At 44.8% G+C, this 22,436-nt stretch overlaps 1 protein-coding gene across 2 annotated transcripts; it reads left to right on the top strand.

The window, feature by feature from the left end:
• The first annotated feature begins 9,657 nt into the window (after positions 1 to 9,657).
• LOC146628470 (fibroblast growth factor receptor 1-A-like) lies at positions 9,658 to 22,436 on the top strand. 2 transcript variants are annotated; one of them, XM_085359562.1, is made up of 17 exons: positions 9,658 to 9,823; positions 9,953 to 10,081; positions 12,304 to 12,408; positions 12,487 to 12,659; positions 12,740 to 12,863; positions 12,964 to 13,154; positions 13,301 to 13,445; positions 13,527 to 13,717; positions 15,052 to 15,197; positions 15,529 to 15,650; positions 15,934 to 16,044; positions 16,147 to 16,337; positions 17,423 to 17,545; positions 17,629 to 17,699; positions 21,048 to 21,185; positions 21,597 to 21,702; positions 22,200 to 22,436. In XM_085359562.1, coding segments are annotated over exons 1-17 (2,163 nt in total). In that variant the 5' UTR covers positions 9,658 to 9,822; the 3' UTR covers positions 22,296 to 22,436. The 2 variants fall into 2 exon arrangements, with proteins under 2 accessions (XP_085215688.1, XP_085215687.1); XM_085359561.1 differs by having other exon boundaries at positions 13,527 to 13,729.

The raw sequence follows: 22,436 nt of genomic DNA, 5'->3' as shown, positions 1-22,436 counted from the left end.
GTTTATCCAGATTCTTCAGGTAAAAGAACATAAGTAATGCTGAGAAAACAAGTTGGCTCAGGCAAGAAGAGAGTAATGCACAGAGAGAGGATATGAACCTTGCATATTGTGACTGCGGAGCTTTTTATTAACCAGCAGTCAGACATTAACCAGTGCTGTGAAGTCCAAAGTCCGTCCTATGTTTGTAAAGCAGGTGCAGAGAAACCACTGAGAGCCCCGTGACCACACTTTACCAGGAATCAAACCCACATCCTCCTCAGGATGCCTCAACCCTGCAGGGCATTAATGCATGGACACCATCCAGAGAACTTCCCTCGTCTCCTGTGTGGCTTCTATTATAAATACAGGAATTTTCTCACTGCTGGCTTCGATCCAAGGTCAGCAGCTTTTAGCACTTTCAGAGCTTTTTGTGGTTATTCAGAGGATTTTTCTGAATGAGCACAGCAAAGTTATACAGTTAGGACAGGAAAAATCAAACATCTGTCTCTCAGTACAGTGCTGACCATACTGTCTCAGCTGACAGGACAGTGGCCATATCACACTTTCAGTGCCTTCACTGAGAGACTAGCACATGCTGTGTTGTGGGTCAGTAAAGCTCTGGTCAGAGATGCTCTTCTTCATTGGTCCACATGTTTAACCTAAATCCTTCTGAAGTGAACTTTAAGTCCAAAACGTCTCTGTGTTGATCTAAAAAGACACAACCATAAGTCAGACTGGAGCTGCAAGGTTGTATGGTTTCCATGGGCCCTGAATGCAACACAACAGAAAATACCGCACAACAACAGCAGGGGGTGACTCCTGTGGTTTGACTGTGTAGTCTGTGAGTAAATGATCCTGCTTGTCAGCTGATGTCTGAGCTCAGTAACTGTTTAAAATTACAGTAATTTTAAACATTTACATCTATTACTTTGTTGTTTTGGTGTATTTGACCATGATTGAGGTTACTGTCAGGAGAAAAGCTGTAAAACTTATAAAAACAGTTCAAAGACCAAAATTTCTGGCCACCTTCACATTTTTGAAAGCCATACATTGGGTCAGACTGAATTCTTTGGCAGGCCAATTCTGGCCCCAGGCCAATCTGTCTGCAGTCAAGTCCATCCCACATGAAGCACATGTGCGTCCTTTATATACAGTCTGTGGAGAGTACTGAGAGGTGGAGGAGATGCCGTTTCTAACATATAAGGACAGGAATCAGTGAGTGGGACTACAAACAGTGGCTGAAGCACCTGGAAAGCACCTGATATCAGCACCTGTGCTGGCTCCTGCAAATGAACCAAAGATAAGAGAAACTTTCGTTCCTGTCCAAGATCCTGGAGCTTCCCGGCTCCCTAGTAATCTTCTTCCTTTTCTGTTGCAGCCTCCCACAGTCCCGATTCCAGCTTCCTCGCGTCATTGTTTCCCCGGGTTTTTTAGTTCCTCGTTTTGCTCCTCTGGTTTTCCCGGGTTGCCTTTTGTTGTTATAATAAAGTGTCATTTTCTGCTAGCGCTTGAGTCTGCGTTTGGACCTTTTTGTGCACGCGCGCTGCGGCGCATTGCACTGCTGGATAGCTTGCTCAAACTCAATAAGCAAGTGTCTGCTGTAGTGAGATCTAGCTTCCACCAACTGCGCCTTATCTCTAAGGCTAGGCATTATGTTCCGCATGAGGACCTGGAGAAGCTTATTCACGCTTTTGTGACCTCCAGGTTGGATTATTGTAACTCCTTGTACTACAGTCTTCCCTCTTCTCTTCTTCTTAGACTGCAAACAGTCCAAAATGCAGCAGCCCACCTCTTGACTGGTACCAGGAAATTTTGCCCTATTACTCCTGTTCTAGCTAGCTTGCATTGGCTGCCCATAAAGTACAGTATTCAATTTAAAATATAACTCCTTACATTCAAAACTATTAATAAATTAGTGCCAAGTTATCTTAGTGAACTTCTCAAATCACATACTCCTGCGAGAACACTTAGATCTGCCACTCAACTACTTCTGACCCAACCCAGATCTCGGCTGAAGTCCCGGGGTGACCGTGTGTTTGCTCTGGCTGCCCCGGTACTGTGGAATACCCTTCTTCTCGACCTCCGCGCATCTGATTCCATTGCACTGTTCAAATCATGACTAAAAACCCACTGCCATCACCAGTGTGTGAATGTGTGTGTGAATGGGTGGATGACTGGATATGTAAAGCGCTTTGGGGTCCTTAGGGACTAGAAAAGCGCTATACAAATACAGGCCATTTACCATTTACCACTTATTCAATCTTGCCTTTCCCTCTAGTTAATATTTCTTTTATGATTTTATATTATGCACTTTTATGCTCATTTAACTTCTTGTTTGCTCTGTACCTGTTGCTTTCCTATGTATCAGTGACAGCTACCTGCTTGCATACTTGGTACTTGTTTGGTCCTATTTCTATTATCTAACTTCTGTTCTCTATGTTACTTGTTAAGCACCTTGGCATACCCTTGGTTTTTAAGTGTGCTTTATAAATAAAGTTTATTATTATTATTATTATTATTATTATTATTATTATTATCATCATTATAAGATAAAAACAACAAGAGGGCCTGCAGCCCTCAGAGAGGAAAGAATAGATCATTTAAAATATGTAAATATTTAATATATGCTAATGGTAATGTAAGTCTTTATCTTTAACTTTGGGCTGGAGACTTTCTGGTAAAATGCTTATAGCCACACTAGAACAGGAGTACTTTCACAAAGTAGTTTTTTTAAACGGCTTTTTATCTAAAAAGACGTAAGTGCATTGTTATGGTGAATACTCTGATTTATGAGCTGTTCCCAAATGTTTATGACAGTGGAGCATCCATCCTGCCCACTCCTCTAATAACTCTGACCTTACTTTGTGTGACTGGATGGACTCACAATACTGCCTCTGTCTGTCCCCCCCCCCCCCACACACACACACACACAGTCAGAGTCATTGTTCACAGCCTGACACTCTCAAACACACATTATACCAATCTGCCAATGAATTCACAATGGAAACCATCTGTGTGAGTGTGTGTAGTGTAGGTGTTTATCAGTGTTATGGGGACAGTCAGTTTGCAGTGACTTTGCGGGGACAAAATGTAAAGCTCCTATCCACAGTGTTGGGAAGGTTACTTTTAAAATGTATTCCTCTACAGATTACAGAATACATGCCCCAAAATGTATTTTGTAACGTATTCCGTTACGTTACTCAATGAGAGTAACGTATTCTGAATACTTTGGATTACTTAAGATATTATCATGCTGTTTTTTTTTTTGTTTTTGTTTTTTTTTTTTGTGTGTCCCGTTTCGATCTTTAGCCATCAGAATTGTTGTCTTAAGGCCGAGAAAGATGCCAAGCGGATTTATTTTACCAAGTGGATCATCATGGCCTTGCCATATTGGTCCATTTGATTGACCTTTATTATAATTATGAATTTATTTTATTTTCAGTTGCTACAAACGGGACAGACATGACTGGGGGATAGGACAGGGAGAAAGAATGATAGAAAGAGAGGGAGAGAAAGAAAACCAAAGGAGAGAAGAGACGGTGAGAAGGGGGGGAAGAAAGGAAAAAAAAAAAACCAAACAAAAAAAAAAAAAAAAACACCCGGGTCACCTGTATGGAGAAAAAAAACAGAAGAGAAAGCAAACAACAAAGAGCAACATAATAAAAAAAACAGCACCATCACAATAAACTAGCTAGCAGTAGATATCAGTAGATACTAAATAATAAACGATATTGTGCAGCACGCAAGATAGACAGCGCACAATGTGCTTTGAGGCAGCAGCCAAGAAAGCTGTAGTCCGCGTCTGTGAATACCCGTGTGTACACCTGTGTGGATCAGCATGCTTGTATTCCAAAGGTTTCTCCATGTAACGATCTGCTAGGGAGTGTGGGGAGCCACAGCCCCGTCCTCCAGGGTATGAAGCAGGTATGGAGGAGATCAAAACTCCAGACATCCAGAGGCCCCCAGAACACAAGAGACCAAGGAAGACCAACAGCTGTTTACAACTACATGAATGTGATTTATTACTATTACTGAAAGTCCGCGGCTCCGAACCGTAGTAAAGGGACCTCTGGCTAATACCGTGGGTTCCGTGTTGGGCTCGTAGCCGAAAAATAGCTTTACTTTGTTGTGTGGGTCAACTTTGCTTGCGAGAGACAGAGAGAGGCGTTGAAAGGTTCCAACGGAAATTATTGTTTCGGAGGAAAACACGACAGTCGAGTCTTAATAGCTTACTTACAACTGGGCTCGTCAGGCACTCTTCTTGGCTGCAGTGGTAATTATTATATTTACATGCTTCCACCTCCCGTTTCTGTTCGATGACAGCCCGTAGTTTTCCTTTTTCTCCCTCTCTTGCTCACAGACCCATAACGTGTATGGCAGTCCATTCTCCCTGCAGCACGGACTACACTGCCCATGATGCTACATTCTTTAGGGCTATGCCTGTAGCATTCTGCCTATTAGCTTAGCACAACAACAACAACAAAAAGGCGCTCTCTCACCCAGGAAACACACAGTCGCAGAGAGAGAGTGTGTCACCCTGTAACCTTGGCAACCATAACGCTGCCGCCTGCAATAACAGAACATAGCTGTCAAACAAAACCCAAACAGTCCTGACCCGCGACAATATGAAACAGGAAAGTACCGCAGTGTAATCCATTTATTTCAACAAAGTAACTGTATTCTAAATACCACCTTTTTAAACGGTAACTGTAACGGAATACAGTTACTCATATTTTGTATTTTAAATACGTAACGGTGGTACATGTATTCCGTTACTCCCCAACACTGCCTATCGAGCAGATAATAAAATCAAAAAGTGAAGACTTGGGTCAACTTTAAGGTAATTTAGGCTTCCAGGAGAGAATTTAAATCAGTGTGAAGGGCTCTGAAGTGACTGAAGCTTGGCTGTGTGAGAGCTTATGGTGATGTAACTGAGGCAAGACTAAACAGCTGATTATGATCACAGGAAAGTGATCCAAAGAGGTAACATGACATAAACATGGATTTAAACTGTACTTGTTTTTTAACACTCACTTCATAAATAACAGTTTAATGCTGTGAGACAGATCTCCTAACTTATGGAATAACTTGCCCTTGCACAATAGAGAGCCCTCTTTTAGAACACATCTTAAAACTAGTGCTGTCAGCACTACTTAAAACCCATTTTTATTCCTTGGCTTTTGACTGCAGTGAGACTTAGTTTATCTTTTAATTAAATAATTTATTAACTAATGGATTTTTTTTTAATTGGCTTTTATTTATATCTTATAATTGTGATTATTTAGTTCTAATGTACAGCATTTTGTCATCTGTGGTTATTTTTAAAGTGCTTTATAAATAAAGATAATGATGATGGTGATGATGATGATGAAGATCTGACACTTTCGTAAAAACATGTCTCCACACTGAAGTCAAAACTGAAGCCACAAAACTTTGCAGAATTTCCAGAAACTGTAAATGGTCATGTAAAACTGTACCGCCCAACCACAACAACACTGACGTATCAGTCTTTCGGATGAAGTTTCTTAATCCAATGACGTAAAGGTTTTGTTTTCTTTCTGTGTGTCTAAGAGGGAGCCAAGTGTTTGACCCGGGCCACTTAGAAGATTAGTCTGGCTATGTTTAAACCAAACTTAAACCTAGCTATAAACACACCCAATAGCCCGATGTCCCATGCTGGAAGTTACAAGTGTGGGGACCTTTCTGTCCCCACACGCGTCCCCACAGCACCGTTAAAACCAGCCCTCCACGGTGCGCTGGGGAGGAGGGTAAGAAACGCCCCCTGTGGGCGGGCCTTCCCGCTGACCGTGCGCCGACAAACACCGTGAGGGACTGTGCTCTGCACGCGCGGCTCTAGAGCGAAGAGCAAGAGGAGTTTGGATCACTCCGCCGGGGCTTTAACGTGAACTAGAGCCGCAGACGGAATAGCGGGCAGGCTGCTGTTGGTGCCCAGTCCCGGTACTAACTCACTCCGCAGACCGTGGAGCTCCACAGGTACTCTGATCTGAGGTCTACCGGGATCTGTGTGTCTGTAAGTACTGCGAAAAACAGAGGTACTACTGCTCTGAGGAGGGAGGGGGCTCACTATTCTGAGGTCAGCTCAGATATGTTTGTACTCGCAGGGCTCTGAAGCTTCACAGCTTCACCTGCTCACAGGTACAGGTGTACTCTCTCTCTCTGACACGCACACCGGACCAGATGCTCCGACCAGGGGTTTACTGTGTGTGTGTGTGTGTGTGTGTGTGTGTGTGTGTGTGTGTGTGTGTGTGTCTCAGGCTTTATTACATGAAGAAAAATGAACAGTTTAATGTAAAATGATTAGTTTGAAATCAGGAGGCTGGCACCAGAGTTGTGATGGTGTTGGTTTGTGTGGGTGGAGTAGATCAGTGTAAAGCAGAAGTCACACACTTTTTCTTGTGCTGAGAGCGGAGCAGAGACTGATGCTGAACTGGGAGAGGTCTGAATTGCAGTACTCTGACTCACAGTACACAGGACTCGAAGTATTTGAGTATCTGCTGCTAGCGTCCTGTGTTAGATACCACAGGGACCCTCACAGGTTGGGCTTTGCTGCAGTGTGAGGACCAAAAGCTTATTAGGCACAGGTGTTCCTAATATTTTGTCTGTGTTAGTGGGTCAGTGACAGCTGCAGGCTGTGTGTGAGTCCTCCTCTTTGCCAGCACACACACAATCATCATCATCACCGTCATCATCACCAGTGAGGTCAGAACAGAACACCTGAGCCTGTGAAGGTGTAGTTGGAGCTTGTTACAGTTTCCTGTTCCTGTTTGTGTCTGTAAACAGGTTCACAGTGATCTCATCACTACCATCATCATCATCACTCCGCTTTAATCTTGAAATTTGCGAGCAGTAGGCGTGACTTCAGGTGTCTGATGGGGTGTGAAGCATGTTTTGGCGTTTGTGTCAGAGACTGAAGCGCACTGCTTTGTGACTGGCTGTTTGCTCGCTCTCCACCAACCAGATTAGTCTCAGAAATCCCAGACTGGTAAAAGCCTGGTGCTCAGCGTGGCTCAGTGATGATAAATCGGGTTCCTGGCAGTGCCGGTGCGTCAGCCTCGCTTTGGCCAGGGTCAGATTGACACTCGGGTGGGTTTCTCTGAGGTCATAGCGTTACCATGACACCAGGGAGACGCCTTAGTCATGCTCAGTCATTGCAGGAAGCCAAAATAGTTTTTCAAGTTAAAACTGGATTCATTGCACAGGACAGGAGCTACACAGGGTGGTTCTGCATCATGCCAGTAGCTGAAAGCTCCAAATCGTTCCTTCCATCCTCAGATCCCTGCAGGAGAACCGCAGCTTCCTCTCATGTGAGCAGCTGGAAGTTTCTAGACACACACGCCATATTTTTATTATAGCATGAAGAATATTTCTGAACTAGACTAACCCTAATAATCATGAGTAACCACGAGCTCAGGCACTGATTCAAGCTTTAAGGTTATTTACCTCTGACCACATTAAAATGATCATTCTGTCTGTGAGTCTGTGATGGTGTGGATGGTGATGCAGGTGGTGTAGGTGTCTGTGAGTCGGTTCCTTCTGTAAACACTCATAAATAAGAATATGTGATGTTCAGACTGTAAGGATGGAGTGGAGAGGGTTAGGGTGGTGTTTGAGCTGAAGCTGTAGATCAGGGTGGTGTTAGGGTGAAGCTGTTTTGGGAGTGGATGTGTCAGATAGACGGTGTACACAGTCTAGTGCAGGTAAGGTTTCATTCAGAGGGTCTGCTCTGACTGATGTTAGTGACGTGGAGGCAGCTTCCAAAATGACTCCTAATGAAAGCATCAGGCTGGTTTAAGAAACCACCCTCATCATCCATCAGCACTGCCTCGACTGAGCTGACCCATCACACCCGAGTTCACACTTGGGTTGAGGAAAAAGTCATCATCCGGGCTCAGAAATGAGGAGAGGAAGTCGTAGAGATTTATCTGGATCCAGTTTTCATGTTTAAAGATTTTTTTAGTTAAAGACAATAAAGAAAGCACCAAAACTGAAGAGAGCTGCACCAGATATTACAGACAATCAACAATAATCAATAAAAATCAACAATAATCAGAGTTCAGCGATACTTTGGATGGAGCTGAGGCTCACACAGGACCACATCTCAGCTCTGAAACTCAGAGAGGATGGGCCACGAAGACCTCAGTGACAGGATGCTTCACTGTTTGACTCCCAGTGCAACAATGCTGGTGTGAGTGTGTATGTGTGTTGTATGAATGGTGTCTTCACACGGGGGTCTCATCCCGGTTGGTTGGGGCTGAAACAAATGAGCCTGGAGGCGTCCTGTCAGATGCTGCTTGTCTTGGTCAGTCAGGAGGAGCTGTTCATTCCTGCTGCTTCAGCTCCTTCAGTCTCGTCTACTCACCTCAGGCATGAATGTCAGGGTCATCCTTTGAACTGTTCTTTTTCCAATGGAATAGCTGTGCAGCATGCATCTTTAACGACTTTAAAGAAAAAGTTTGGGTTTTCTCTGATCCACACAGGTACATACGCTATATTGCCAAGAGTGTTCAGTCACCCATCCAGATCATTGGTGTTCCATCACTTCCATGCCCATAGGTGTACAAAATCAAACACCTAGGCATGCAGACTGTTTCTACAAAGATCTGTGGAGGAATGGGTCACTCTCAGGAGCTCAGTGAACTCCACCGTGGTACTGTGATAGGATGTTACCTTTGCAACAAGTCTAGCGTGACGTTTCCTCTACTAAATATTCCAGTCAGCTGTTAGTGGGATTATAACAGAGTGGAAGTGATTAGGAACGGCAGCAGCTCAGCCACTGAGTGATTGGCCACGTAAACTCACAGAGCGGGGTCAGTGGATGCTGAGGATCACAGAGGAACTTTCTGTCGAGTTAGTCGCTACAGACCTCCAAACTGTTTGGCACAGGGAATAGTTTGGGGATGGAGCTTCCTGTTTCAGTATGATTGCACATCAGTGCAAAAGCCATAAAGACATGGATGAGAGAGTTCGGTGTGGAAGAACTTGAGTTCTGACCTCAACCCAACAGAACACCTTTGGAATAAATTAGAGTAGACACTGAGAGCCAAGCATTCTCTTCCAACATCAGTGTCTGACCTCACAATGTGCCTTTGGAAGAATGGTCAGAAATTCCCATAAACACTCCTAAACCTGTGGAAACCCTTCAGCTGTTATATTAAACCCTGTGTGTGTGTGTGTGTGTGTGTGTGTGTGTGTGTGTGTGTGTGTGTGTGTGCGCGTGCGTGCGCTTTTGGCAGTGTGTCTATTCACACTCATTGATATTTGGTTAAATATCTCTTAGCAGCTGCACATCAACCAAACTCTTCTGGTATCCATCAAAAGCTCTGGCTGATATCAGACTCCAAAATTGGTGAAGTTAATTTCAATTGGTTGGTTTCCTGGCACAGACCCGGAATTTAAACAAAGTTCCTAAATGTTGCGGAGCGTTGAGGTTGGAGCTTTAGAAAGTTTATTCATGACCACAATCATTGTATGCAGTTTGTGCTGTGTGAGTCACCTCGGAGGGGTCAAAGGTCATCAGCAGCCGTAGCCAAAACATGAATGATGCTGTAGTGCATGTGAGTGAGCTTCACTCATCTTCTTTTCACGTTTCATCACAGCTCGTTTGTTTTATTGACTTCCTGTTTTCATTTTACGATCGTACATTTAAACAAACTAAATGATATTAATGATAAAAAGTGTATTAAGTTTAAGTTGATGCACTGTTTTCTGTATTTTTAAACTTTTATAAGGTAGAAAAAAACTTTTAAAACTGGAACAAACCCTCCCTGTGGCAGCATTTTGCACATTTCGGATTCTTCTGCTCACCAATCATTCACATCATACAGTACGTATCCTTTTAACTTCAAACTGACAGATATCTGAAGCAGGCAGATTTCCATCCTCGGTGACCTGCACTAGTCTGACTCTCAGAGAAAGCAGGAAGTCTGACATTGTGTGTCTGTTGTCGCTGCAGTGTGTTCGGAGCACGTCGCTGTGTTGGACACGATGTCCTGCCCTCACTACCTCCTGCTGGTTCTGCTAGTTCTGCTGGTTCACGACCCTCCGGCTCAGTCCAGGCCAGCCACAGAGGACACGCGCACAGGTGAGGAGCATCTGAGGTCTGAGGGTGGACACCATGACTGAAAGACGTATCTAAAGTCACTTTTCAGACACCTCCTACAGTTTAACCTGAGTTTGCTTCATTTAAACTAGAATTAAAGCCGTGTTTAATGTCCCAAACTCAGACACGTCAGTATAACTGACACCAGCGAGCAGCAGCAAATCCTCACAGTCAGACAGCTGGCTTTAGCATTTCAGTTTAACTGGATCCAGGATCCCAGCATGGAACGAGACGATGTAGCCTCCTGATGGAGGCTTGAAGCAGTTAGAGCCATTCATACATGTAAACACTGAGGCTGAGCTCTGAGCTGTGACAGCCCTGCTGTAAGACCCTGGTGTTTAAGGAAGATATTACTAAACTAACTAAAATTCAGTTGAAGATTTGTCAGAGAAGTGCATCTCTCTTCTTGGAGACTCTGAAGCAGGATATTTAATTTATGCATTTTATTAATTTATGAAACCAAACTGAAGCATGTGCAGGTGAATTTCTGCAGTGAAGTAAAGCGGGGTGTCTTCGGCGTGGCTGCAGCTTCAGACGCTGTTAAATGTGGGAGTTATGATAAATACATAAACACTTTTCTGAAAAACTGAAATGAAAACAAAACGCTATAAACTCACAAATATTCCTTAACAGAGAATCTGAGACACAATAACTTGTTTCTTTTAATTGGCTTTTTTTAATGTCACTGTCACTGGCTTTTATTACTATTTTTAGCCTGAAGCAGAGGGCTGTGGTTATCTGAATAACCACAGTTCATGGTTAAAGCCTGGTGCTCAGCGTGGCGCTCTGATGATAAATCGGGTTCCTGGCAGCGCCGGTACGTTAGCCTCTTTTTAAGTGCTGCAGCGCTTGTTTGGGCCTCGCCCTCCTTTGTTTGAGGCTCGTTCACATCTGATCTTGACTGTGGTCGCGGTGTTTCTGTCTCCATGTTATATAAAAGCTCCTAAAAGTTTCCAATGAGAGAAGTTCTGTAAAAGGAAAGTGACTTTTCAAGGTTTGGTTGTTTGTGGCTGCAAGGCATCTGAAAACGTTTAGAGTGATTTTTTCCTGGTGAGAGCGAGGACAGCGCTCAGACTGGCCCTGTGAGAACACATGAAGCGCTGTGCAGCACAAACACAACAAACACACTTGCCTCGGGTGGTGTGTGGGTGTGTGTGTGTTTGTGTGTATGTGGGTGGGTATGTGCCGGTCCAACCATCTGGACTCCAGCTGAGTGTTTGAATCTGTAGTTTCTTGTTTTGCTCGGCTCAGGTTGAAGCCACGCCTCCTTGTGGCAGACGCAGTAACAGAAAATGATCCTGAGCTGGTTTCTCGTAAACAGCGTCTCTCGAGCCCGGCCCTGTCTCACTGTTCTTCTCTGATGTCTTTACCAGGAGCTGTACTTTCAGAGCCACAGAGCCTCTTACACCATCAGTCTACAGCAGAAGGCCTTCCAGGCTCCTGATGCTGGTTTGGTTTTCTGTTTGTGACCGCTGGTCAGAGAATATGAAACAGCTGAGGATATTTCTTTGAAGTGTTTAAGCTGAAACTGTTCTGCTCACTTCCTGCTCCAGGTTTCATTCTCAGACTCTCCCAGAGCTGCTCTGCATGATTCACAGTTCATAATAATCCCTCTTTATCTGACCCTGGGCCTCGGTCCTCTGTCTGAAACCAGCTGCTGTATGTTTGTCTTGTTGAAAACTGACCTCCTGATCTGGAACGAAAGTCTTCTAAAGCTGTTGCCCTGTTTACAGTTAGCAGTTTATTTCAGCCACATGTTAAATGTGCACATTTCACAAGCTTATGTTTCCCATAAAATCTCACTGATTCATTTTGGCATTACACTTCATTACACTTCTTCTGGTATGAGCTTTTCCACAGAATCAAAGCATCAAGAGGGGCACCTCAGTGTCAACCATATATTTGATTTGTGTAACATACTGGGATATTTAAAATTAGAATGCTTTTATATAGTATATAGTTTCTGTTCTGTCTTGGAGCGTTGTGACATCACTGCTTCTGGGATTACTAAAGTGTTTTGATTCCGATTCATGTCTAAAAAGGGCGGATGTTAGTTTATTCTTCTGAATGTGGAATCAGAGCGTCTGATGTCCTCTGAGATGCTCTCAGTCATCTTCCTGTGATACACATCATGTGTGGTCATTGAGGTTAATGCAGAACTGTAAAAGCTGCATGTTTTAAACAAACTGCCTTTTATTTTAAAGCAGACGCAGTGAAATCCTCCGAAGACGAAGAAGATGACGAATCTTCGTCAGAGGAAAACAAGCTGTCCGACGAGCTGTCGACGAGCAGCGAGAAGCTGCAGCAGCGTAAGCTTCAAACTGCTCTCTCTCTCTCAGACAGGTGTTTGTAATCACGATGCTTACGTGGCTGTGTCTCCTCATTAGCGCTGGAGCCGCAGTGGGTGATGCCAGACAAGATGGAGAAGCTGCTTCACGCCGTTCCTGCAAGCACAACGGTGAAGTTTCGATGCCAAGCAATGGGAAATCCGCTTCCCTCCCTGCGCTGGTACAAGAACGGGAACGAGCTGAGGAAGGACCAACGAATCGGAGGCTACAAGGTGAGTTTGTGACATCAGAGGAAGCTTCAGAGTTAGTTTTCCTTTTCATCCCTTTGGTTTACCTGTGTTCTGTCCTTCAGATCAGAGACCACATGTGGAGTCTAATTATGGAGTCAGTGGTTCCTTCTGATAAAGGGAACTACACCTGTGTGGTGGAGAACGAATATGGAAGCCTGCGACACACTTACCAGCTGGATGTAGTCGGTAAGAGTGATGGTGAACATTTCAGGCACAGCTGAAGCTCAATCATCATTCTTGTCCTCTTATTTTACCTCTCTCTTTATCTCCATCCTACCTGTTTCAGAGCGCTCTCCTCACAGGCCCATCCTGCAGGCCGGGCTGCCGGCCAACCAGACGGCAGTGGTTGGCAGCAACGTGGATTTTGTGTGCCGCGTCTTCAGCGACCCACAGCCTCACATCCAGTGGCTCAAACACATCGTCATCAACGGCAGCAAAGTGGGACCGGACGGACTGCCCTACGCTCGTGTTCTCAAAGTATGGAAAGCTGATATAAATGTAGTCAAACTTGTTCCCTTTATTCCCCGATCACACCTCAGGGGATACCTGCGTGCTGCCTGGATAGCAGCGCTTTACATCAACATGAATAATCCCAGGAGCGCCGCTCCCTTTGTCTCTCTTAGACTGCTAATATGAACACCACAGACAGAGAGATGGAGGTGCTGAATCTGAGGAGTGTAACTCTGGAAGACTCTGGAGAGTACACCTGCCTGGCCGCCAACTCCATTGGGGTGTCGCACCACTCTGCGTGGCTCACTGTGGTCGATGGTATGTGAAGGTTCGCAGGTTTGCCACGCACAGAAACGAGCTCAAATCTCTGTTAATGTTCCCGATGTGATCTCTCCTCAGACCCTCCGCCCTCCCCACTGACCTCGCAGGCGTACCTGGAGATCTTCATCTACTGCCTTGGGTTTTTCATCATCGTCGTCCTCACCGCCACAGCAGTCATCTGCAGGCTCTGCTGTGTGCCGAAGAAAAGTGACTTCAGCAACCAGCTGGTCGTGCAGAAATTAGCCAAGAGCATGCCTCTGAAGAGACAGGTGAGGAGACAGGTGAGGCGCCCTCGCTCTCTCCTTTTTAAGATGTGCTCTCAAACGCGCTGGAGAGGAAATTGCGTATCACAAATTTAGAAGATCATCATTTAGCCTGGAGAAATAGTTTGCTGCTCTGCAAAGCCAGAACATTTTACTATTTCATTGATTGAAGAAAATAAGAACAACCCCAGGTTTCTCTTCAGCACTGTAGCCAGGCTGACAAAAAAGTCAGAGCTCTGTTGAGCCAACCATCCCTTGAGTAAGTTAACTAGTAATGACTTCATGAACTTCTTCACAAATAAAATTTTAACTATTATAGATAAAATTACTCAGAATCATTTCACATTTCACGTTATCTACAGCTATTTTCACTACAATTGATATTTGTTTAGTATTGTTCTCCAGTTGATCTTTCTGAGTTAACTTCAGTAATTACTACCTCGAAACCATCAATGTGTCTTTTAGACTCCCTTCCATTCTTACTCTGGATGGCATTACCTTGGCAAATAAAAACTGTAATTCATTATTATCAGGATGTCCTAAAAACTCCCTGAAAAGACTTCAGTTGATCCCAAATGCTGCAGCAAGAGTACAGACAGGAACTAGAAAGAGAGAGCAGATTTCTCCTATATTTTCTTCTCTTCATTGGCTCCCTGTTAAATCCAGAATTCAAAATCCTGCTCCTCACGCTGTCACCGTTAATCTCGTTAGAATGATGCTAACGCCATAACTGCATTAACGCAGCAAATCTCTGTTAGCCCATGGCTGCACCATGATGCAGCCCCATGCATGGGGCGATCCGCGCTAACTCGCTAACGGAGATTTGCTGCATTAATGCGGTTATGGCGTTAGCATCATTCTAACGAGATTAACGCTGACAGCACTGCTTCAAACTTTCCTTTTTAATAAAGAATATAGTTAGGGCTGGATCACGTGACCGTGAATCCTCCCTTAGTTATGCTGCAATAGGTGTAGGCTGCTGGGGGATTCCCATGATGCACTGAGTGTTTCTTTACTCACATGTGTTTGTACCTCTCTGCATTGAATCATTAGTTATCATTCATCTTTGGCTCTCTTCTACAGCATGTCTTTGTCCCATCTTCCTCCCCAACTGTCTGCCCCTCCCTTAACCTGGTTCTGCTGGAGGTTTCTTCCTGTTAAAAGGAAGTTTTTCCTTCCCATTGTTGCCAAGCGCTTGCTCACAGGGGTCATAGGGTTATTTTTTTGTTTCCTTTGTATTATTGTAAAGTCTTTACTTTACAACATAAAGCACCTTGAGGTTACTGTTGTTGTGATTTGGTGCTGTATAAATAAAATAGAATTGAATTCTGCGTCCACAGGTGTCAGTCGAGTCGTCGTCCTCACTGCAATCGGGGATGTGTTTGATGCGTCAGTCTCGTCTCTCCAGCGCGGCCACCACCGTCCTGGTGGGCGCGTCCCAGTACGAACTTCCCTACGACCCTGCGTGGGAGCTGCCTCGTGACCGGTAACCACGCCTTTTCTGCCCCTCGCCCCTCCCAATCTGCACCTGAGATTGCTGCAGCAATTGACATCAGGGCAAAGACTGCACTGTTATTTCTTCATCTGTTACATTCTAATGTAACCTGCCTGTCTCTGTGACCTTTGACCTATCACTAACACGACCAAACAACCAGCTTACAGACTGAGTTGGAGAGCTCACTGTCAGCTGCACAGCATGTTTCTGAAATTACGTCAGCCTCGTCTTCTCGGTCTGTTCTTAAGGTTTAAATATAATGAAAGTGAGCGTGAGATCAGCGTGCTCCTGTATCTGCTGACCGTTTGTTTGTCGTCCTCAGGCTGACTCTGGGGAAGCCTCTGGGCGAAGGCTGCTTCGGTCAGGTGGTTCTGGCCGAGGCCATCGGGATCGACAAAAACAAACCGACACGGGTCACCAAAGTCGCCGTGAAGATGCTCAAAGGTGAGAGAACTTGCAGGCAGCAGTTTAGGGTGAAAGATGCCCCCTGCAGCTGCCTCTTTGCAACCCACCTCCACCCTAGCTTCTTCATTCCAGCTTGTGTGTGTGCCCCTAATAAAATAAATGCAAATTACTTTATAAGGAAGTAAAGTTCTGACTGTGGTGGTGCTCAGTGAAGTCTCAGCAGAGCTCCAAATATAAATGTGGAAACTTGTGCAAGTGTGAGCTGCAGGGGGCATGACATTGAGGTTGTCGCTGAAAGATTACGTGTTGTTGCTACGTGCAGCCGATGCCACGGAGAAGGATCTGTCTGACCTCATCTCTGAAATGGAAATGATGAAGATGATCGGCAAACACAAGAACATCATTAACCTGGTGGGCGCCTGCACGCAGGACGGTGAGCACCGCCACGTCTGAGGTCTTTAAATTCCTGCCGTGTGAGTATTTGCTATTAATGCATTTCTTTCATTCTCCTGGGGTTCGCCATGACCCGGAGCAGGTCCTCTCTATGTGGTGGTGGAGTACGCTGCGCAGGGTAATCTGAGGGAGTATCTGCGAGCTCGCCGGCCGGTCGGGGTGGAATACTGGAGCAGCTCCAGGCAGGCGTCACTGGGCAGCCTGGAGGTCAGGGAGCTGGTGTCGGCAGCGTACCAGGTGGCCCGAGGGATGGCATACCTCGCATCAAAGAAGGTCAGAGAGACTTTACATCATCAGGGCGCAGACTCTGCTCCTTTTCATGCTTGAACGATCTTGTGAACTCTGTGGGCATCGGTTTTCTTTTGCCAGTAAACACAGAGCGTCTGACGAGAAATCTGACACACGCAGTGCAGAAATATACTCACAGCCACTTTATTAGGTACACCCATCTCCATACTTTTATGCCTGGACTCTGCTGCTCAGAAGAATCGTGCTTCAGTTTAATTCCATTTCATTTAAGTAGCACCAAGCACAGTAACAGGTGCCTCCAGGTGTTTTATATTGTGAGATAAAGACCCTACAATTATAACTGATCATCATTTTTTTGTCTTGTGCTGGGTCTTGGTGCAAACTTACTAAAAATATGGAGCTGGATGAACAGAAGGGGTCTTGTGGGATTATAATATTATTTTATGCCATGTTAGACCCCTAATTAAAGATTGTGAATTATTATGTAGTTTTAGTTTGCATTATTCTCCTGAATTAGAAGAAGGTGATAACTATTACATTTGTTAAACTGATTTGCATTACATTAGACTGCTGATTTATTGTGAATGAATGATATTGTTTTATGATGCATTATACTGCTGAGTTATAAGAAATACTGTTCGCAGAAAGTCATCGCCTTATTTGTCTGATTAGAAGAGAACAGAACATACTGGAGTTTTCTGCCCCATCTCAGCAGGAGCAGATAAACAGGGAGCCAAGGTCATAGCTTAGGCGCTGTGTGAGAGAAAGCATGTGAATGTTTAGGCTTTTATGATTAGGTGGGGGCCAATAGAGGCTATAAGAGTTTGACCAATGCTCCACCATTTTGAGATCTGATGCTGTCTGCGTACAGTGTCCATCTCCCACACGTGTGATCATTAAATCATAGTTTGACTCAACCCGGCCGGACCAGTGTTGTTATTTTGGTTTTCCTCTTGTATCCATCCGCAATATTTGAATCCGTAACAGTCTCCAGCCTTTATTCTTTAAGAATAAAAGGGGGAGGGGGGTAGCTGTGTTGTGAGTGCATTGGGTTGTCGGTTGAATTCTCGGTGTCATGATGTAAAGGCTGACCCTCCCCTGTGCTTCAGTGCATTCACAGAGACTTGGCGGCCCGGAACGTTCTAGTCACCGAAGACAGCGTAATGAAGATCGCCGACTTCGGTCTGGCTCGAGACATCCACCACATCGACTACTACAAGAAGACCACCAATGTAAGTTGGACAGACTTTTATTTTGGCGGGGTGAAAGCCAAAGGTGACAGGGTGCTGATCTTTGGGTTTGATTGTGTCCGCAGGGTCGGTTGCCAGTGAAGTGGATGGCGCCGGAAGCTTTGTTTGACCGAATCTACACACACCAGAGTGACGTGTGAGTCCTCTGAAGCCTACCGAGCATTTGAACCAAGACTTCCTCTTCCTGTGATTTTACAGCATTTTACGGCTTCCTGTTTTTTGAGCTCATCACATCATGTGTGTTTTTAAAATAATTTACACTGGTAGGGAGAAGCAGTCTCAGCAGAGATGCCTAGACCCCGTTCTGTCTTCCTCCTCCTCCCCAGTAGTGCTATGTGATACAAAGTAAATACAGGGCTAATATTACTGATGCCGATATATTTAACTTATAGAGGCAGCTGATGTCGGGGAGCGCGGTGCGTACTGATTTATGACAAACCATCATCAGTTTGCGAAAAGATCATTAAATCACTGTGACTTTTACTTTCAAACTAAGAAGTTAACACAGTAAAACAGACCTTCTGGCTTTTATTTTGAAACTGAGCTGAATGTAGAGGTGTCTATCTCAGCGTCTGTAGTTTAACTGTGCTGCAGGCTGGAAACAAAGCGGACAGTCAGCACAGACGTGTTTCATAGCTCATGTTTGGAGTGTGTGTGTGTGTGTGTGTGTGTGTGTGTATATATATATATGTATATGTATATATGTATATGTGTATATATATATATATATATATATATATATATATATATATATATATATATATATATATATATATATATATATATATATATATATAATTATTTAAAAAATGATTTAACACACTTCAGTGAGCTGAAAATATGCTGCTACAGTAACAGCTACAGTAGCTCACAAAAGTGAGTACACCCCTTAAATTTGTTGAAATATTTTATTGTATCTTTTCATGGGACAACATTAAAGATATGACACAATGTAAAGTAGTTAGTGTGCAGCTTGTATAACGGTGTAAATTTGCTGTAATCTCAAAATAACTCAACACACAGCCATTAATGTCTAAACCGCTAGTAACAAAAGTGAGTACAGCCCTAGGTGAAAATGTCCAAACTGGAGCCAAAGTGTCAATTTTTTGTGTAACTATCATTATTTTCCAACACTGCCTTAACTCTGTTGGTCATGGAGTTCACTAGAGCTTCACAGGGTGCTGCTAGAATCCTCTTCCACTCCTCCATCATGGAGGTGGTGGATGTTAGAGACCTTGTGCTCCTCCACCTTCCATTTGAGGATGCCCCACAGATGCTCAATAGGGTTTAAGTCTGGAGACATGCTTGGCCAGTCAAGTACCTTTACCCTCAGTTTATTTAGCCAGCCACTGGTCTTTTTGGAGGTGTGTTTGTGGTTGTTGTCATGTTGGAATCCTTCCTGTGGCCCAGTTTCTGAAGGGAGGGGATCGTGCTCTGCTTTAGTAAGTTACATGTTGGCATTCATGGTTCCCTCAATTAACTGTAGCTCCTCAGTGCCAGCAGCACTCATGCAGCCCCAAACAATGACAATCCCACCAACATGCTTGACTGTAGGTAAGACACCCTTGTCTTTGTACTCCTCACCTGGTTGCCGCCACACATCCCTGACTCCATCTGAACCAAATAAGTTTATCTTGGTCTTATCAGACCACAGGTAATCCATGTTCTTAGTCTGCTTGTCTTCAGCAAAGTGTTTGCAAACCTTCTTGTGCATTATCTTTAGAAGAGGCTTCCTTCTGGGACAACAGCCATTTGATGCAGTGTGTGCCGTATGGTCTGAGCACTGACAGGCTGACCCTCCGCGCCTTCAACCTCTGCAGCAATGCTGTCAGCATTCACACATCTATTTTTAAAAGACAACCTCTGGATATGACGCAGGGCACGTGCACTCAACTTCTTTGTTCGACCATGGAGAGGTTTGTTTTGACTGGAACCTGTCCTGTTAGACTGCCATATGGTCTTGGCCACCATGCTGCAGCTCAGTTTCAGGATGTTGTCAATATTCTTATAGCCTAGGCCATCTTTATGTAGAATAACAATCCTTTTTTTCAGATCCTCAGAGAATTCTTTGGCCTGATGTGCCATGTTAGACTTCCAGTGACCAGTATGAGAGAGTGTGAGAGCAATAACACCAAATTCAAGACACCTTCCAATTTGCACCTGAGACCTTGTAACTCTAACAAGTCACATGACACCAGGGAGGGAAAATGGCAAATTAAGCACAATTTAGACATTTTCACTTAGGGCTGTACTCACTTTTGTTGCCAGCGGTTTAGGCAATAATGGCTGTATGTTGAGTTATTTTGAGGGGACAGCAAATTGACACTGTAGTACAAGCTGCACACTGACTACTTTACATTGTATCAAAGTGTCATATCTCCTATGAAAAGATACAATAAAACAGGAAAATGTGAGGGGTGTACTCACTTTTGTGAGATATAGTATAATGGCCAAAAACACTTTAACATTAGCTGATGCTGACTCTCAACTCTCAGTCATGACTGATGTCATGACTGAAACATCACTTTCACCTCTGTGTGAGCCACTTGGATATTCTTTGTCTGTCTGAAGTACTGTGACCTCTGACCTTTGTGCCGGGTGTGTGTGAGGGGTTTCCTTCCAGCAGCATCGTGTTTGCAGTGTTTTCATGTACAGCTGTGAAGTAGCTCTACACGCACTGCAGCCTGCACAGCTCTGCTCAGTGCTGCTCATGTGACCGCAGGGCGACTAATCACAGCAGAGCAGGGAGGTGGCTGCAGACATGCCTGTTGTCTGATGAATGGGTACAACACTGAACAAACTTAAGTACTGATCTGATGCCAATACCTGTGTTGCCACCGATACTGTCGATACTTGGTCAGTCCGCCCGCCTCTACAGCCCGGCGTGTCCTGGGTCTGCACTGGGGTCTCCTCCGATTAGACCAGAAACTCATCATGAGGAGGCGTCCTGTTCAGATGCTGAACCTGCCTCCTTTTTATGTGGAGGAGCAAATCTGCTCTGAGCTCCTCCTGAACTCCCGTCCCTGGAGCCCCTCTGGAAGCTCATTCCCACGCTCGTGCTCACGGGTGAGGGCAGGAACGTAGAACGAGCTGTAAATCTGCAACTTTGCTCTCAAAGCTCGACACAAATGTCTGTCAATCACCCGCTTTGCTCTCCTCCGACTCGTGAAACTCATCCCAGCCTGGAGTGGACCTCCACCCCAGCAGAAGGTGATGTTAAAGCAGCAAGTAGCTGTTTGACAGCTCCGATCTATGGAGTGTGAAATTAGATGTTGGTGCTAAAGATCATGGGTTAATGTTTACATGTTTGATGGTTCAGATGTTGTCTTCAGCTGAAGCAGAGAGATAGAAATGGTGATATAGAGGAATAGAGAAATAGCTATTTAATATTTCAATTATTAATAAATGAGGATTTTTATGAGTTATTTTCATGTGACAGTTGGGAGAAAATTACAGAGCTGCTCGTTTATCTCTGTGTTCACAGCTGGTCGTTCGGGGTCCTGCTGTGGGAGATCTTCACCCTCGGGGGGTCTCCGTACCCCGGCGTCCCTGTCGAGGAGCTCTTCAAGCTGCTGAAGGAGGGACACCGCATGGAGAAACCATCGGCGTGCCCTCAGGAGCTGTGAGTATATCATCACATCAAACACTTCAGTCTGACACTTAAGCAGAGGAGCCGGTCATTCCTGGAAAACTCAGCAGAAGAGACAGCTTCATTAAATGCCAATATCTGAAAACATGAGACCTGGAGGATGAGCCGACTTTGAAAATCCAACATTTACCACTTTTATGCTCTAAATTCACTTGAAACTAGTCAAACAAGTATCTCCAGACAGCTGCAGCTAACAAACCTTCTGCCAAATCTGAAGGTCGCTTGTGTAGTCGCACGTGACTTCATGTAAATAAGGAAACACAAAGTCAGAGACACAGCTGCAAACATCTGTGATCAAAAGAGGATATTTTGTTTTATTTGGTATTGTGTTCGTTGATGTGTTGATCCGACTTGCGCAGTAAAGCGTGTGTTGCATGGTCTCAGGTATCTGATGATGCGGGACTGCTGGCATGCCGTCCCGTCCCGCAGGCCGACCTTCCAGCAGCTGGTCGAGGATTTGGATCGAACTGTCTCCATCATGGCCAACCAGGTGACTTGTCGTTTCTTTGTTAAGGAGTAAAACCTGCAAATGTCCTCCACTTCAGCTGTTTCTCTTCAGTTGGTCCCTCTCGTTCCTCTTTAAACATTTAACTGATGGGTGGAGCACTCGCTAACCATCAGGAAGACTGAGACAGATATTTTATTATTTCTGTAAATTTAAAGTTATCTGTGAGCTCCTGTGAAATTTATACCACAGTCTGTGTTGGTTTCCTCTCATCTTAGTTGCAGTTGGCTAACGCAGAGCTGTGTGACTGCCTCAGTGCTGAAGCCTCTGCTGGACATCAGAGGAACTGCAGCTTTGCTTTGAACTTTCAAAAACGTCATGATTGTATTCATTTATTTGAAGCGGCGTGGGTCTCTTGGCGAGAGAGCATTGATGTGACGTTGAACAAAGAAAAGTTAGAAGCGAGTTTTGGTGTCATGTGACAGAGCTAAAGTCTCCAGAGCTTCCACTTCCTGTTCTAACGTGTGATTCTGCCTCTGCAGGAGTACCTGGACCTGGCCGTCCCTCTGATCCAGTACACTCCGGTCCAGTACTCCCCGGTCAGCGCCTCCTCAGCTTACTCCTCCATCTCCACATAATCCTCCCGGGAGCCATTCTCCTTCCTGAATCATCTTCCTCCCATTTCCTGCACGGCGGTGGTGGCCCTGGGACGAGCTGCTTGGCTGCGGCCTGATGTGAAGAACAGCTGGACTGAGCTGAGATCAGGAAACAGCACGGAC

The sequence above is a fragment of the Diplotaxodon limnothrissa genome, linkage group LG7 (genome assembly GCF_057381915.1).
Source record: "Diplotaxodon limnothrissa isolate DT_005_m linkage group LG7, D_limnothrissa_male_GT1.1, whole genome shotgun sequence".
NCBI classification, from domain to species: Eukaryota; Metazoa; Chordata; class Actinopteri; order Cichliformes; family Cichlidae; genus Diplotaxodon; species Diplotaxodon limnothrissa.
This window is presented reverse-complemented; position numbering and strand designations above follow the sequence as displayed.

What these genes read in the sequence shown, in the direction of transcription:
- LOC146628470 (XM_085359561.1), top strand. An exon ending in CCTACGCTCGTGTTCTCAAA is followed by an intron (nt 13,155 to 13,300) that starts GTATGGAAAGCT and finishes TGTCTCTCTTAG; the next exon opens with ACTGCTAATATGAACACCAC. An exon ending in GGGCGCCTGCACGCAGGACG is followed by an intron (nt 16,045 to 16,146) that starts GTGAGCACCGCC and finishes GACCCGGAGCAG; the next exon opens with GTCCTCTCTATGTGGTGGTG.